The sequence below is a fragment of the Emys orbicularis genome, chromosome 9, assembly GCF_028017835.1.
Source record: "Emys orbicularis isolate rEmyOrb1 chromosome 9, rEmyOrb1.hap1, whole genome shotgun sequence".
NCBI lineage: Eukaryota > Metazoa > Chordata > Testudines > Emydidae > Emys > Emys orbicularis.
Window position 1 is genome coordinate 102,859 of NC_088691.1, and position 14,765 is coordinate 117,623.

The 14,765-nt window shown below is 48.2% G+C and overlaps 1 protein-coding gene across 3 annotated transcripts in view; it reads right to left on the reverse strand.

The window, feature by feature from the left end:
• OGT (O-linked N-acetylglucosamine (GlcNAc) transferase) overlaps positions 1–14,765 on the reverse strand; it is a 65,866-nt gene that overhangs the window by 21,376 nt on the left and 29,725 nt on the right. For all 3 annotated transcript variants that reach the window (XM_065411116.1, XM_065411117.1, XM_065411114.1), the window contains one exon: positions 3,484–3,573. In XM_065411116.1, the coding sequence (XP_065267188.1) occupies positions 3,484–3,573 (90 nt within the window). The remainder of the gene's footprint in view (positions 1–3,483; positions 3,574–14,765) is intronic.

The following is a 14,765-nucleotide window of genomic DNA, read 5'->3' on the forward strand; positions in this document are numbered from 1 at the left end:
GCAGCTTTCTGAACAGACCTGTGTTCCTAAAGATGCACGCATCATGCACCTTTCCCGACCATCCCACGTTGATGTCGGTGAAACGGCCCTTGTGATCCACCAGTGCTTGCAACACCATTGAGAAGTACTCCTTTTGGTTTATGTACTCTTTGGCAAGGTGGTCTTGTGCCAACATAGGGATATGTGTTCCGTCTATCGCCCCACCACAGACAGGGAACCCCATTGTGGCAAAACCATCCATTATGTCCTGCACGTTGATCAGAGTCACTACCCATCTTAGCAGAAGTCTGTCGATGGCCCTGCAAACTTGGATCACAACAGATCCCACAGTAGATTTACCCACTCCAAACTGATGCCCCATTGATGAGTAGCAATCTGGTATTGCAAGCTTCCACAGAGCTATCGCCACTCACTTCTCCACTATTAGAGCAGCTCTCATTTTAGTATTGCTGCGCTTCAGGGCTGGGGAAAGCTCTTCACACAGTTCCTGGAAAGTGGCCTTACGCATTCAAAAGTTCTGCAGCCATTGCTGGTCATCCCATAGTTGCATAATGATGCAGTCTCATCATTCAGTACTTGTTTCCTGGGCCCAGAAATGGCACTCAACCGTGTCAAGGTGATGCGTGACTGTCGCCAGCAACTGCGAATTGCTCTGCTCTACATCTTCCAGCAGGGTTACTTGCATGGCATTACACCGTTCCGTGCGGCGGCTCCCGTATCGGCTATGTAAATACTGCAGAAGAAGGTGCGAGATGTTTGTAATGCTCACAACAGTGTACAGCTGAACGGGGTCCATGCTTATCGTGCTATGACGTCTGCACAGGTAACCCAGGATTATGAAGAGAGGCACAAAAAAGGTTTGGTTTGTTTGCCATTAATTTCAGGGAGAGAGGGATGGAGGGAGGTAAGTGCATCATGGGAGGCTAACACCATGTTCCCATAATCACCCACATCAATGTTTTGGTCCCATAAGGCACTGCAAGCCCAACCCAAAATTCCACTCTGCTACATGCACTGTGGGATAGCTACCCACAGTGCAGTGCTTGGTGCGTCGATGCAAGCCCTGCTAGTGAGGATGCACACTGCCGACGCAATGAGCATTGTGTGGACACACAAGATCAACTTGCTTAAATCAGTGGCTCAGTGTCGATTTAAATAAAATCAACTTAACTATGTAGATATGGCCTTAGAAAGAGGACAGTAATCCATATCTACTGTAGGCAGGACAAATAGTAAAGGGCATAATTTTCATCAAGGGAGATTTAGGTTAGATATTAGGAAAAGTTTTAACTATAAGGGTAGTTCATGACCTCTTGAGGTCCTTCCATCCCTACACATCTGAGATTCTATGTTGAACAGGTGCAACATCTTGTCCTGGTAGGTCAAACTCTTCAATGCCTAAGCCTCTGGCATGTAACCTAGCAACTCCTGGAACAGTCAGAAAACATTAGGTGGCAACACAGACAAGCCCTTCTTGCAGGCCAGGAGAGGATTCTTGCAAATCTCCTACACAGTCTGCCTCCTCTGAACCAGACAGGAGGTCAGGAATATTGACCAATGGAGGGCTCACTGCGGCAACTATTGCTACCAGTCTAGGCAGGAGAGAGAGCAGCTCTCAGAAGGTTTATTTATTTTTAAATCCCCAGATGCCAAATGGCGAGAAGGACCCTGCTACAAGGCCAAATAGCTATGGTGTGGAAGATGCAGACAAACTCAGATTCCAAGATGAGGAGGTTACTCACCCTGTGCAGTAACTGATGTTCTTTGAGATGAGTGTCCCTGTGGGTGCTCCACTTCAGGTTTAGGTGCGTCCCAGCGCCTTCGATCAGAGATTTCTACAGCAGTACCCCTACAGGCTACGCACGCGCTGTGCCTTTTTCTCGAGCTGTCAGTGTTCTAATAGCGTGTGCACAGCCCGGGCTCCTCAGTTCCTTCTCTACAACGGAGTGTGTTACAAATTCCGAAGTAGAGGGGAGGAGGGCGGGTAGTGGAGCACCCACAGGGACACTCATCTCGAAGAACGTCAGTTACTGCAACGGGTGAGTAACCTCCTCTTCTTCGAGAGATGTCCCTGTGGGTGCTCCACTTCAGGTGACTGAAAAGCAGTATCCCTTAGGATGGTAGGGACTTCAGATGAGGCAAGAAGGCTGTTGACAAGACAGCTCTACCCAATCTGGTGTCAGACGCTGCAGTGTGGATGAGAGCGTAGTGATTGGCGAAGGTAAGGTTCGATGCCCAGGTAGCTGCCTTGCATATGTCTGACACTGGGACATTCATCCAGCCCATACTTCTTTAACTTGCTGGCAAGAATGTTGTGGGAGACCGTATCAAAAGCTTTGCTAAAGTCAAGGTATATCACGTCCACTGCTTTCCCCTCATCCACAGAGCCAGTTATCTCGTCATAGAAGGCAATTAGGTTAGTCAGGCATGACTTGCCCTTGGTGAATCCATGCTGACTGTTCCTGATCACTTTCCTCTCCTCTAAGTGCTTCAGAATTGATTCCTTGATGACATGCTCCATGGTTTTTCCAGGGACTGAGGTAAGGCTGACTGGCCTGTAGTTCCCCAGATCCTCCTCCTTCCCTTTTTTAAAGATGGGCACTACATTAGCCTTTTTCCAGTCATCCGGGACCTCCCCAATCGCCGTGAGTTTTCAAAGATAATGGCCAATGGCTCTGCAATCACATCCGCCAACTCCTTTAGCACCCTCGGATGCAGTGCATCCGGCCCCACGGACTTGTGCTCATCCAGCTTTTCTAAATAGTCCTGAACCACTTCTTTCTCCACAGAGGGCTGGTCACCACCTCCCCATGCTGTGCTGCCCAGTGCAGCAGTCTGGGAGCTAACCTTGCTCCTGAAGACAGAGGCCAAAAAAAGCACTGAGTGCTAGAGGATTTGCAGGACTGCCCTAATTTATGCCAGCCATCCTTGGACCCCAGGCACTGTTTCTGCATCTGAGGATCATTTAGGATGTAGTAAAACCTTTGCCACATACCTTTGATCCAAAGAGGTGATGGAGGTAGAAGCGGCTCCAGTGACTAAATCTCTCAGTTATTCCATTATGCAGGTGGAATCTTTCACCAACCTGCTACGCCATGGTTGCTTTATTATTGTTTGAGTAGCATACAGCAGCCTTAATGTACCCAAGAATCAAGCCCAAAATATTCAGCCACTGTAGCAAGTCTCCTTGACCAATTTAGGCTATGTGCATGACTATCGTTTTAATCCACAACCAGCCACCCACATTAATAAAATTCCAATAGTCACACTCAAAGTTCACATGATGCCCATCGATTCCCTCCATAACGATGAAACTGCTAACATACACTACCACAAACTCAAGAATTCTGAAGATCACTCTTACCATTACCTGTGAGCATAATTTGTGCTCCAAGAAATTCACTGTGGCCAGGATCCTTAACCACAGGTTGAGATCTCCATTTCTGAAAAACATGCTGCAAATTCAAAAGAATGAAAGCTCACCTGAGAGAGGTCAATGAAATGATTTGCTTCTGCCATCACCTTTACACGGAAGTTTGTCCCATCATCAGGGCTGAGGGCATAACAGAACACCTAGGATATACAGCACTACAAGTTAATATAAGTACATGAAATTTAGCCTATTGACTAAAATTTCATCATAAATGCTATGTAATTACTCTACATGTTATCCTCATTCAAAAGAGGAAATTGTTTAGGACTAAGTTTAATTTTACTTTACACAAACATTAGCCAGTTATTTTGTAAGTGCTTTGAACACGAAAAATTGCATATAAGCAGCTTAAGCGTTTGTTAAAAGTGTAAATTTCACAACTGGTCTTTTGGATTGATCTTTACACTCAGCCCATTTTTCATTATTGAGTCTCCAGCCAATCAGTGGATAAGTTCTGGAGAAAGCAGTATGCAACTCTCCAGTTAGAAGTGTGACATGGATCCAGTGACAAAAGCAAAGGGTGACAAGGTATGCAAACATTTTTACCTTTAGTAAATCTAATATTTACTGGTCACTGATTCAAATAGTCAACCTGCATGAACCCAATTAGTCTAGAGCAGCGGTTCTCAAACTATGAGGCAGGCCTCCTAAGGGAGGCGTGAGCTGTGTGCTTTTTTATTTCTTTTGTGAAGAGTGGTGGCTGTCAGCCCCAGGTGGCTGGGGCTCATGCATAAGGGCTGTGCACATTCAGGAAGTGGGGATAATGCCTGAACTCAGGCACTCCTCCCACCCCAGCCCCCAAATCCCTCAGCTGGAGGTGACAGGACTCTGGCTGTCAGCCCTGTCGCAGCAGCAGCAGTGCAGACGTAAGGGTAGCAATAGGGTGCTAAGTATCCTGTTGACTCCCTGACACTGCTATGCTGCTGCTGGCGCAGTGCTGCCTTCAGAGCAGGGCGCTCAGCCAGCAGCCAATGCTCTGCCTTCAGAGCTGAGTGGCGGTATATGTACTCGGGGGTGGGAAGCCATAAGCGACTACAGACACAAAGAAGCGGGGCTCAAATAAGTTTGAGAACCACTGGTTTAGAGGGCAAGATGCTGACTTCAGCATGAAATAGTGGATTCAAGTTCTGTTTGGGGTTTATCTTTTCATTGGTATATAGTGAAACAACATCCTCACTCCAGAACAAGTTAAGATGTTTCACTGCCACACTCTGCTTAGAAGCCAACATAGGTATTTACTGAGAGTCCTGTGGCACCTTTAAGACTAACAGATGTATTGGAGCATAAGCTTTCGTGGGTGAATATCCACTTCGTCAGACGCATGTACATTCGTGGGTATTCACCCACGAAAGCTTATGCTCCAATACATCTGTTAGTCTTAAAGGTGCCACAGGAGACTCTGTTGCTTTTTACAGATCCAGACTAACATGGCTACCCCTCTGATACTAGGTATTTACTGACTTCCTGCCACCATTAATGTTTGTACCAGAGATTTAAAAAAAAAAAAAAAAAAAAAAATTTGTTTTTACTTGTTAAAATTTCCAAATGTAGCTAAAGCAGCTCTTTCATGAAGATGACAGGGTATCAGTCTGATATAAATTTGCTATTTTTATATCTCTCGGCTAATCTGAAAGTAGTAGTACTTTTTGTGTTTCTTTATCAGGAAGATAATGTATCTGAACATCACAAGCGTCACCGTAAGAGAGGCAAAGAGAAAGGGAGTCGGGGAACAAGTTTCCAAAGTATATATGAAAGTTTAGGTTGATTAAGTCAGCTGTCAGTGTTTTGAACGCAAAGGGATGTTGTGACCTGGGGAAGTTTCAGTCAGTTCTGACTGATCCAATAAATAAAGCGTCTTTGCGAATAAAACCAAAACACTTTGGTTTAAGTATTTTGGCTTTAAGTAAAGATCTCACAATACTTTACAAAGGTAGGCAGTATCCTTATTTTGCTCAGGAGATTAAGATATGTGCTCAGCCACACATTGAACTTGTGACATAGTTGGGAACGGACCCCAGATTTGAGCTCCAGTCCACTTTCCCCACTAAGTGGTACTGCTTCCTTCATACTACTCTGGTTTACGCTTAGTATTAATGTAGGAAATGGAGGTTCCTGTTCCAGGTAGAAGGATTGCTAGGAAGAGATGGGATCCACCTAACGAAGAGAGGGAAGAGCATCTTCGCAGGCAGGCTGGCTAACCTAGTGAGGAGGACTTTAAACTAGGTTTGCCAGGGGATGGAGACCTAATCCCTGAGCGAGTAGGGCAATCGGCTAGTTATCTCAGGTGCCTGTACACGAATGCAAGAAGCCTGGGAAACAAGCAGGGAGAACTGGAAGTCCTGGCACAGTAAAGAAACTATGATGTGATTGGAACAACAGGGACTTGGTGGGATAACTCACATGACTGGTGCACAGTCATGGATGGGTATAAACTGTTCAGGAAGGACAGGCAGGGGAGAAAAGATCGAGGAGTTGCACTGTATGTACAAGAGCAGTAGGATTGCTCAGAGCTCCAGTATGAAACTGGAGAAAAGCCTGTTGAGAGTCTTTGGGTTACGTTTAGAGGCGAGAGCAACAAGGGTGATGTCGTGTTGGGTGTCTACTATAGACCACCAGACCAGGAGGATGAGGTAGACGAGGCTCTCTTCGGACAACTAACAGAAGTTTCCAGATCACAGGCCCTGGTTCTCATGGGAGACTTCAATCATAGAATCATAGAATATCAGGGTTGGAAGGGACCTCAGGAGGTCATCTAGTCCAACCCCCTGCTCAAAGCAGGAGCAATCCCCAGACAGATTTTTGCCCCAGATCCCTAAGTGGCGCCCTTAAGGATTGAACTCCCAACCCTAGGTTTAGTAGGCCAATGCTCAAACCACTGAGCTATCCCTCCCCCCCGACATCGGCTGGGAAAGCAATACAGCAGTGCACAGACAATCCAGCAAGTTTTTGGAGAGTGCTGGGGACAACTTCCTGGTGCAAGTGCTGGAGGAACCAAGTAGGGGCCGTGCTCCTTTTGACCTGCTGCTCACAAACAGGGAAGAACTGTTAGGGGGAAGTAGAAGTGGGGCGCAACCTGGGCAACAGTGACCATGAGATACTCAAGTTCAGGATCATGACAGAAGGAAGAAAGGAGAGCAGCAGAATACGGACCCCAGAATTCAGAAAAAGCAGACTTTGACTCCCCTCAGGGAACGGATTGTCAGGATCCCCTGGGAGGCTAATATGAGGGAGAAAGGAGTCCAGGAGAGCTGGCTGTATTTTAAAGAAGCCTTATTGAGGGCACGGAAAGAATAGCAAATATGGCAGGTGACCAGCTTGGCTTAACAGAGAAATCTTCGGTGAGCTTAAACACAAAAAGGAAGTTTACAAGAAGTGGAAACTTGGATAGATGACTAGGGAGGAGTATAAAAATATTGCTTGAGCATGCAGGGGTGTAATCAGGTGGAGTTGCAGCTAGCAAGGGATGTGAAGGGTAACAAGAAGGGTTTCTACAGGTATGTTAGCAACAAGAAAGTGGTCAGGGAAAGTGTGGGACCCTTACTGAATAGGGGAGGCCACCTAGTGACAGATGATGTGGAAAAAGCTGAAGTACTCAATGCTTTTTTTTGCCTTGGTCTTCACAGACAAGTTCAGCTTCCAGACTGCTGCGCTGGGCAGCACAGTATGGGGAGAAGGTGAGCAGCCCTCAGTGGTGAAAGAACAGGTTAAGAACTATTTTAAAAAGCTGGACATACACAATGCCATGGGGCCAGATGTGATTGCAGAGCCATTGGCCATTATCTTTGAAAACTCACGGTGATCGGGGGAGGTCCAGGATGATTGGAAAAAGGCAAATATAGTGCCCATCTTTTAAAAAAGGGAAGAAGGAGAATGCGGGGGAACTACAGATTGGTCAGCCTCACCTCAGTCCCCAGAAAAATCATGGAGCAGGTCCTCAAGGAATCCATTCTGAAGCACTTGGAGGAGAGGAAGGTGATCAGGAACAGTCAACATGGATTCACCAAGGGCAAGTCATGCCTGACCAACCTGACTGCCTTCTATGATGAGACAACTGGCTCTGTGGATATGGGGAAAGCGGTGGACGTGATATACCTTGACTTTAGCAAAGCTTTTGATACGGTCTCCCACAGCATTCTTGCCAGCAAGTTAAAGTATGGATTGGATGAATGGGCTATAAAGATGGATAGAAAGCTGGCTAAATCGCCGGACTCAATAGGTAGTGATCAACGGCTCGATGTCTAGTTGGCAGCCGGTATCAAGTGGAGTGAGCCGTGGTTGGTCCTGGGGCCCGTTTTGTTCATTAACATCTTCGTTAATGATCTGGATGATGGGATGGATTGCACCCTCAGCAAGTTCACGGATGACACTAATATGGAGGGAGAGGTAGATATGCTGGAGGATAGGGATAGGGTCCAGAGTGACCTAGACAAATGGGAGGATTGGGCCAAAAAGAAATCTGATGAGGTTCAACAAGGCCAAGTGCAGAGTCCTGCACTTAGGAGGGAAGACTCCCATGCACTGCTACAGGCTGGGGACCAACTGGCTAAGCGGCAGTTCTGCAGAAAAGGACTTGGGGATTACAGTGGACAAGAAGCTGGATGAGAGTCAACAGTGTGCCCTTGTTGCCAAGAAGGCCAACAGCATATTGGGCTGCATTAGTAGGAGCTCTGCAAGCAGATCAAGGGAAGCGATTCTCCTCCTCTATTGGGCACTGGTGAAGCTACATCTGGAGTACTGCATCCAGTTTTGGGCCCCCCACTACAGAAAGGATGTGGACAAATTAGAGAGTCCAGCGGAGGGCAACGAAAATGATTACGGGGTTGGGGCACATGACTTATGAGGAGAGGCTAAGGGAACTGGGCTTATTTAGTCTACAGAAGAGAAGAGTGAGGGGGGATTTGATAGCTGCTTTCAACTACCTGAAGCAGGGTTCCAAAGAGGATGGAGCTCAGCTGTTCTCAGTGGTTGCAGATGACAAAACAAAGAGAAACTGTCTCAAGTTGCAGTGGCGGAGATCTAGGTTGGATATTAGGAAACACTTATTTCACTAGGAGGGCGGTGAAGCACTGGAATGGGTTACCTAGGGAGGTGGTGGAATCTCCATCCTTAGAGGTTATTAAGGCCTGGCTTGACAAAGCCCTGGCTGGGATGATTTACTTGGGGTTGGTCCTGCTCTGAACAGGGGGTTGGACTAGATGACCTCCTGAGGTCTCTTACAACCCTAATCTTCTATGAAGGTTCTTTGAAATGTGTGGTCCCTATCACCTTCATGTGGAATATCATGCATGCGCACCACGTGCCTAAGTCCAGATAATTTTATTAAGCAGTGCCCATTGGTCCGCACATGTGCGGTTCTTCTCATGCTCCAAAATGAGGTTAGAATGGGTGATGTAGAAAGACATCTCTCCAGTTCCTTCTCTTACCAGGTATAATCCAGCAGCAGAGAGAATGGAAGGTGAGTAGTGGAATACAGTTAGGGCAAACATCTCAAAGAGCCTCCAGTCGCAGTTAAGTAGCCTCCATTATTTCTAAAAGTGATGGTCCCTATGCGTATTCCACATGCGAGAGATTAGCAAGCAGTAGTCAAACAGGAGATGCGTGCAAGGTTGCGGAAATGATAGCTGACTCTTGCTTCTATCTCCACAGCTATATCTATAGGAGACTGGACTAAAGTGTAATGTCTCATGAAGGTGTGCAGGGAGCTCCTAGTAGATGCCCTACCTATCTCCAGTAGTGGTACATCTCTCAGAGATGTAGCAGAAGTTGCCTTCGCTCTGGTGGAATGAGCCCTTATCCCCCCCTCCAGGAGAGGAATGTGGGCTAGATGGTAGCAATGGATAATGCAGCTGAGATCCATTAAGAAAGTCTCTGCACAGATGTAGCTTGACCCCTTGATCTCTCTGCTATGGAAACAAATAATTAAGGTGTCTAATAGTTTTTGTTCTTGGTAGATAAAAGGCCAGTACCTTTTGGACATCCAGAGAATGAAGCCTTCTCTATTTGTTAGAAGAAAAAAAGGTAAGTGGATGGTTTAACGCATATGAAACTCTGAAATTACTTTGATAGGGGAGTAGTGAAACCTTTTCTTTATGGAAGATAGTATAAGTAAGGTCTCCCACGACTGCTCCCAGCTCACTGACTCTTCTGGCTCATGTTGTGGCAACAATAAAGGCAACTTTCATTGAAAGATGGGACACAGAACATGAGACTACAGGTTAAAAGGGAGGACTGGTGAGATGAAAGAACAAGACTGAGGTCCCATTGGGGTGTGAGCTTCACCAAGGGTGGGAAGGATCGAAGAAGTCCGTTCAGAAGTCTAGCTGTCGCAGGATGAGTGAAGATAGTACAATTGTCAACAAGGGAATGAAAAACACGGATTACTGCCAAATGAATCTAAAGTGAACTATGTCTTAAGAGTAAGCAGATATTCCAGAACAGCAGGAATCGCAGCAGATTCTGGAAATAACTGGCATAGGAGCAACACTTTAATCTACCTGATCATTATCTAGTATAATCTTTTCTGCTTTGATAGAGAATGGACCGCACACCACCCTGGAACATGAATATCTACATCCTATGCCTGTCCAAATACCAGGCCGAGTTGCAGCAGTTCCACGTTGGAGTGCCTGAAGTTGCTCGTGGATGTTAGAAGGTCCAGAAACAGGCGGATGCTTATGGGTGGATTAGCTAGGAGCTTCAATATATCCCAAACCCAGAAATGTATCTGCCAGTTGGGTGCAATAAAGAGGACTCAAGCTCTGTTGTGATGAATTTCTGTAGGACCTGTGGTATTAATGGGATTGGAGGGAAGGCATACCTGAGGTGAGCCCTCCATGGTAGCAGAAGGGCATCTCCCTGTGAATTCTTGCCTACAGCTGTTCTAAAGTAGTATAGGGGAAATCTGCTGTTCACCTGAGGCAAAAAAGGGTCTCAAGACTGTGTTCCCCACTGAGTAACCTTGTCCAGGGCCGAATTGGGAATCTCCCATTCGTCGTCCATGGAAAAATGCCTGCTGGGACGGTCCACTAGGGAGTTCTGCACACTTGTTAAATATGCTGCTGAAAGGGTTACGTGATGACTGATGCACCAATTCCAAAAGCTGACTAACAAAGGAGGGATCTCGTTCCACCCTGATTGGTTTATATAGCAGCCAGTTATCATAATGTCCTATTATCTCGTTATGACAGGATAGTATGAGTGGGAGGAAGGCATTGCAGGCACAACAGACCACTCTCGGTTCAGTAAATCGATATACAACCTGGACTCCCAAGTGGTCCAGATGCCTTGTGCAGTATGATCATTCATATGAGCTCCCCAACCTAAAAAGGGAGGCATCAGTAATCATGATTACCTTGGGTGTTGGTGTGCCGAAAGGGATCCCCACTCAAACTTTTTCTGCCTTTGTCCACCAGACAAGTCCAGAGGAGCCTTGGATAGAATTGTCATTTTGGCATTGATGTTGCCCCTCTCTGGGGAGTAGATGCACAGGTTTGCAGACAATGGAGATGGAGCCTGGCACACGTGCATGAGCGGGACAGGCGTGTTCTGACTGACGTCTGGGCCCTATGGATGACCTTGTTTACGAGAGCACCCATGACATGGAATCTCTCAATCGGTAGAGGGATCAATCACAGAAAGCGCCTAAGTCACTCCTATGAAGTTTATGGACCTTATGGGGGATGACCAACATGGACTTCTCGTTGATGATGCAAACTTCTAGAGAAGGAAGTAGGTAAAACAGGAAATGGGTTGCCAACTGGACTTCTTCACATGATGTACCAATTAGGAGCCAGTAGTCAAGTTATAGGAAGAAGGTGAACCCAACCCATTTCTTCTCATCCAAGCTGCCACCTCTGAAAAAACTTTTGTAAAGACCCTGGTGCTGTGGCTAGCCCAAATGAAAGGACCCTGAATAGGTATCGGTCTTGACTGAAGAGGAACCTGAGGAGCCTTCTGTGGGATGGGTAAATGCCTTTGTGGAAGTATGAGCCTTTCGGTTCGAGAGCTGAGAACTGTGTGCCCTCTTCCAGAGAAGGAATTCTGATACCAATGTAACCATGCAGAATTATAGTTTTTGGATGAATATACTTAGTGTAGTCAATGATGGGCCTGCCTCTGTCCTTTTGGGTAGCTAAGTATGGGGAGCAGAATCCTTTCCCCTGATGTTGAGGTGGAACCTTTTTTATGGCTACATGATGGAGAAAGGAGTTCACTTCTTGACTGAGAATTTCCTCATGAGATTGGTCCATGAAAAAGGAACCGGAAAGGGGATGTGTGTGTAAGAGTTGATTAAAACTTGATCATATAGCTGCAATTAGTAGTTTCCAGTACTCATCTGTTATTTGGTAGGGACCTCCAGTTGTAGGCACACTGGATAAGGTGGCCTACAAAAAAAATGAGGGGGGAGGGGAAGAGATGATGTGGCATCAACAATCCCAGCAAAAGAAGTTTTCTGATTGAGGGTTATAGTGAGGTGTGGCAGGGGATGTCACAAGAGCTGCATGTCTGGGCCTGTGCACTCAAGTTCTGTTGTGATGAATTTTCTGTAGGACCTGTGGTATTAATGGGATTGGAGTGAAGGCATACCTGAGGTGATCCCGCCATGGTAGCAGAAGGGCATCTTCCCTTTTGAATCTGTCATTTACTTGGTGGAAAGAGACCCATGAGCCTTGACCGTACAAGATTCAGGTCCCAATGGGGTCCCGGACATGCAGGTAAAGGCGCTCCGGACCTTTCAGAATCCGCACCATCATATGGTGGGCGAAGATCGACCTGCCTTGAAACAGAGGATGGAACGCCAAAATAGCCACCAGGTGCACCGTGATCGAAGACAGCGATAGGCCCTGGAGCTTAAGGTGCAGCAAATAGTCCAAGACATCCTGCAGCGGGGGTCTCTTCCACACGGATGTGACAATCCGAGGCCCAACACGTAAATCGCTTCCACTTTGCCACATAGGTGGCTTGGGTAGAAGGCTTCCTGCTGTCCAGCAGAACTTTCTGGACACCAGCAGAACATCGTTGCTCCTTTCCACTCAGCCACGCACAGTCAGGCTGTCAAGTGCAGCACCACCAGGTTCAGGTGCAGCAAACTGACATCGTTCTGGAACAGCAGATCGGGTCTAAGAGGCAGCTGCAGGGGGGTGGCTACCGACTGGTTCGGCATGCTGCTGAACCTGAGTTGATGGGGCCACAAGAATGACAATGGCTTTGCCTTGCTTCACCTTTACCAGAGCCCTGTGGATCAAGGGCACCGGCGGGCAGGCATACATCACCGCTCCTGACCATGAAATCAGGAATCATACAACAGGGAGCACTTGTCCCTGCCCTGAAAAGAGCAGAACACATGGCACTTCCTGTTCTGCCGGGATGTGAACAAGTCCACCTGGGGTATCCCCCACTTGCGGAAGATTAGGCTGACCACCTCCGGATGGAGCCACCGTTCGTGTTGAGACGAGAAGGTCCTGCTGAGGCAATCTACTAGAACGTTCTTGGCTCCCGGCAGGTGGGCAACCACCAGGTGAATGTTGTGCCACACACAAAAGTCCCAGAGGCTGGGCGCTTCCCAACAAAGGGTCAAAGACCTGGCACCACCCTGCCTGTTGATGTAATACATCGCGACAGTATTGTCGGTCAGGACCTGCACCACCTTGCCCTTCAGATGGGGCAAGAAAGCCTGACAGGCCAGGCAAACCGTCCTGAGCGCCTTGACATGGATGTGGAGGGCCACGTTGGGTTGTAGCCACTGGCCCTGATTGTTCAGCTTGCCCAGGTGGGCTCGCCAGCCCAGATCCAAAGCGTCCGAGACCAGGGTGAACGATGGGGTCGGGGACACAAAAGGAACTCCTTGGAGCACCGACTCGGGGTCCCACCACCAGTCCAACGACAGTAAGATATGACTCGGTACCATGACCGCTCAGTCTAGGGGGTGCCTGTTGGGAATGTAAACTGAGGCCAGACACGTTTGCAGAGGCCTCAGATGAAGTTGGGCATGCCTGACCACATATGTGCACGCGGCCATATGGCCCAACAGCCGCAGACAAAAGCCTATCCACTCACCGCATATATGTGGGAGATTAAGTCTGCCATGGCCTGGCAATGCGCTTTGGGAAGAAGGCCCTGGCCTGTGTGGAGTCGAGAACCGCCCCGATAAACTCTATGCATTGGACTGGCATTAGCATGGACTTTTCTGTGTTTATTAACAGGCCCAGGTTCTGCAGGTGGAACGCACCAGATCGAGGCTCCTTTGCACCTGCTCCAGAGACCTACACTTGATACACCAATCATCGAGATATGGAAAAATCGGAACCCCTCCGACATCTGAGGTAAGCCGCCACTGGTGCCACGCATTTGGTGAACACGCTGGGGGCTGAGGACAGGCCAAAGGGTAGCACCGTGAACTAGAGGTGGCGCCCGGCCACTATGAAGCACAGGAACCACCTGTGTCCCGGGAATATGGAGACATGGAAGTAAGCGTCCTTTTAAGTTGAGAACGGCGTAAGGGATCCAGGTAAGGGATGATGGAGACCAGGGAGACCATGTGGAACTTCAACTTCTTGAGAGATTTGTTATGGGCACGCAGGTCCAGAATGGGTCTGAGGCCCCCTTTTGCCTTCGGGATTAGGAAGTAGCGGGAATAGAATCCTCTTCCTTCCATATCCCAAGGAACCTCCTCCACAGCCCCCAAGCCCAGGGGCTTCTCGACCTCCTGAACAAGGAGTTGCTCATGAGAAGGGTCCCTGAAGAGAGATGGGGGGGCGGGGGGGGCAAAATAGCAGGTTATAGCCCTGAGCGACTATGTTCAGGACCCAGCAATCCAATGCAACATTGGACCAGGCCAAACAGTAAGGGAAAAGGCGGCTGAGGAAAGCTGCGGGAAGGATCCGGGCCGATGGCTGGTGCGTCGCTCCCGGGCGCACCCTCAAAATGAGTGTTTCTGGCCCCCTTAGTCCTTCGCCGGGCCAGGCTGTGCAGGAGAGCAGGACAATGACGGGCGGCGGCGGCAGCAGCTAAACCCAGTGTCCTGTTTCTTTTCAGGCCCTTGACGAGGCTACTACTGTTGAGGTGGCGGAGGAGGCTGGAACGGCTGCCTCAACGCCTGAGGAGTGTGTATCCCCAGAGAGCGGAGTCTCACCAGTGTGTCCTTAAAGTCGTGCAGCCGCATATCCATCTGGTCGGAGAAAAGGCCAATACCATCAAATGTGAGGTCCTGAATAGAGGCCTGCACCTCCCGGGACAGGCCTGCGGTCTGGAGCCAGGAACTGCGCCTCAATCACCACGGAGACGACCACCCAGGCAGTTGAATCAGCCATATCCCAGGCCATTTGGAGGGAGC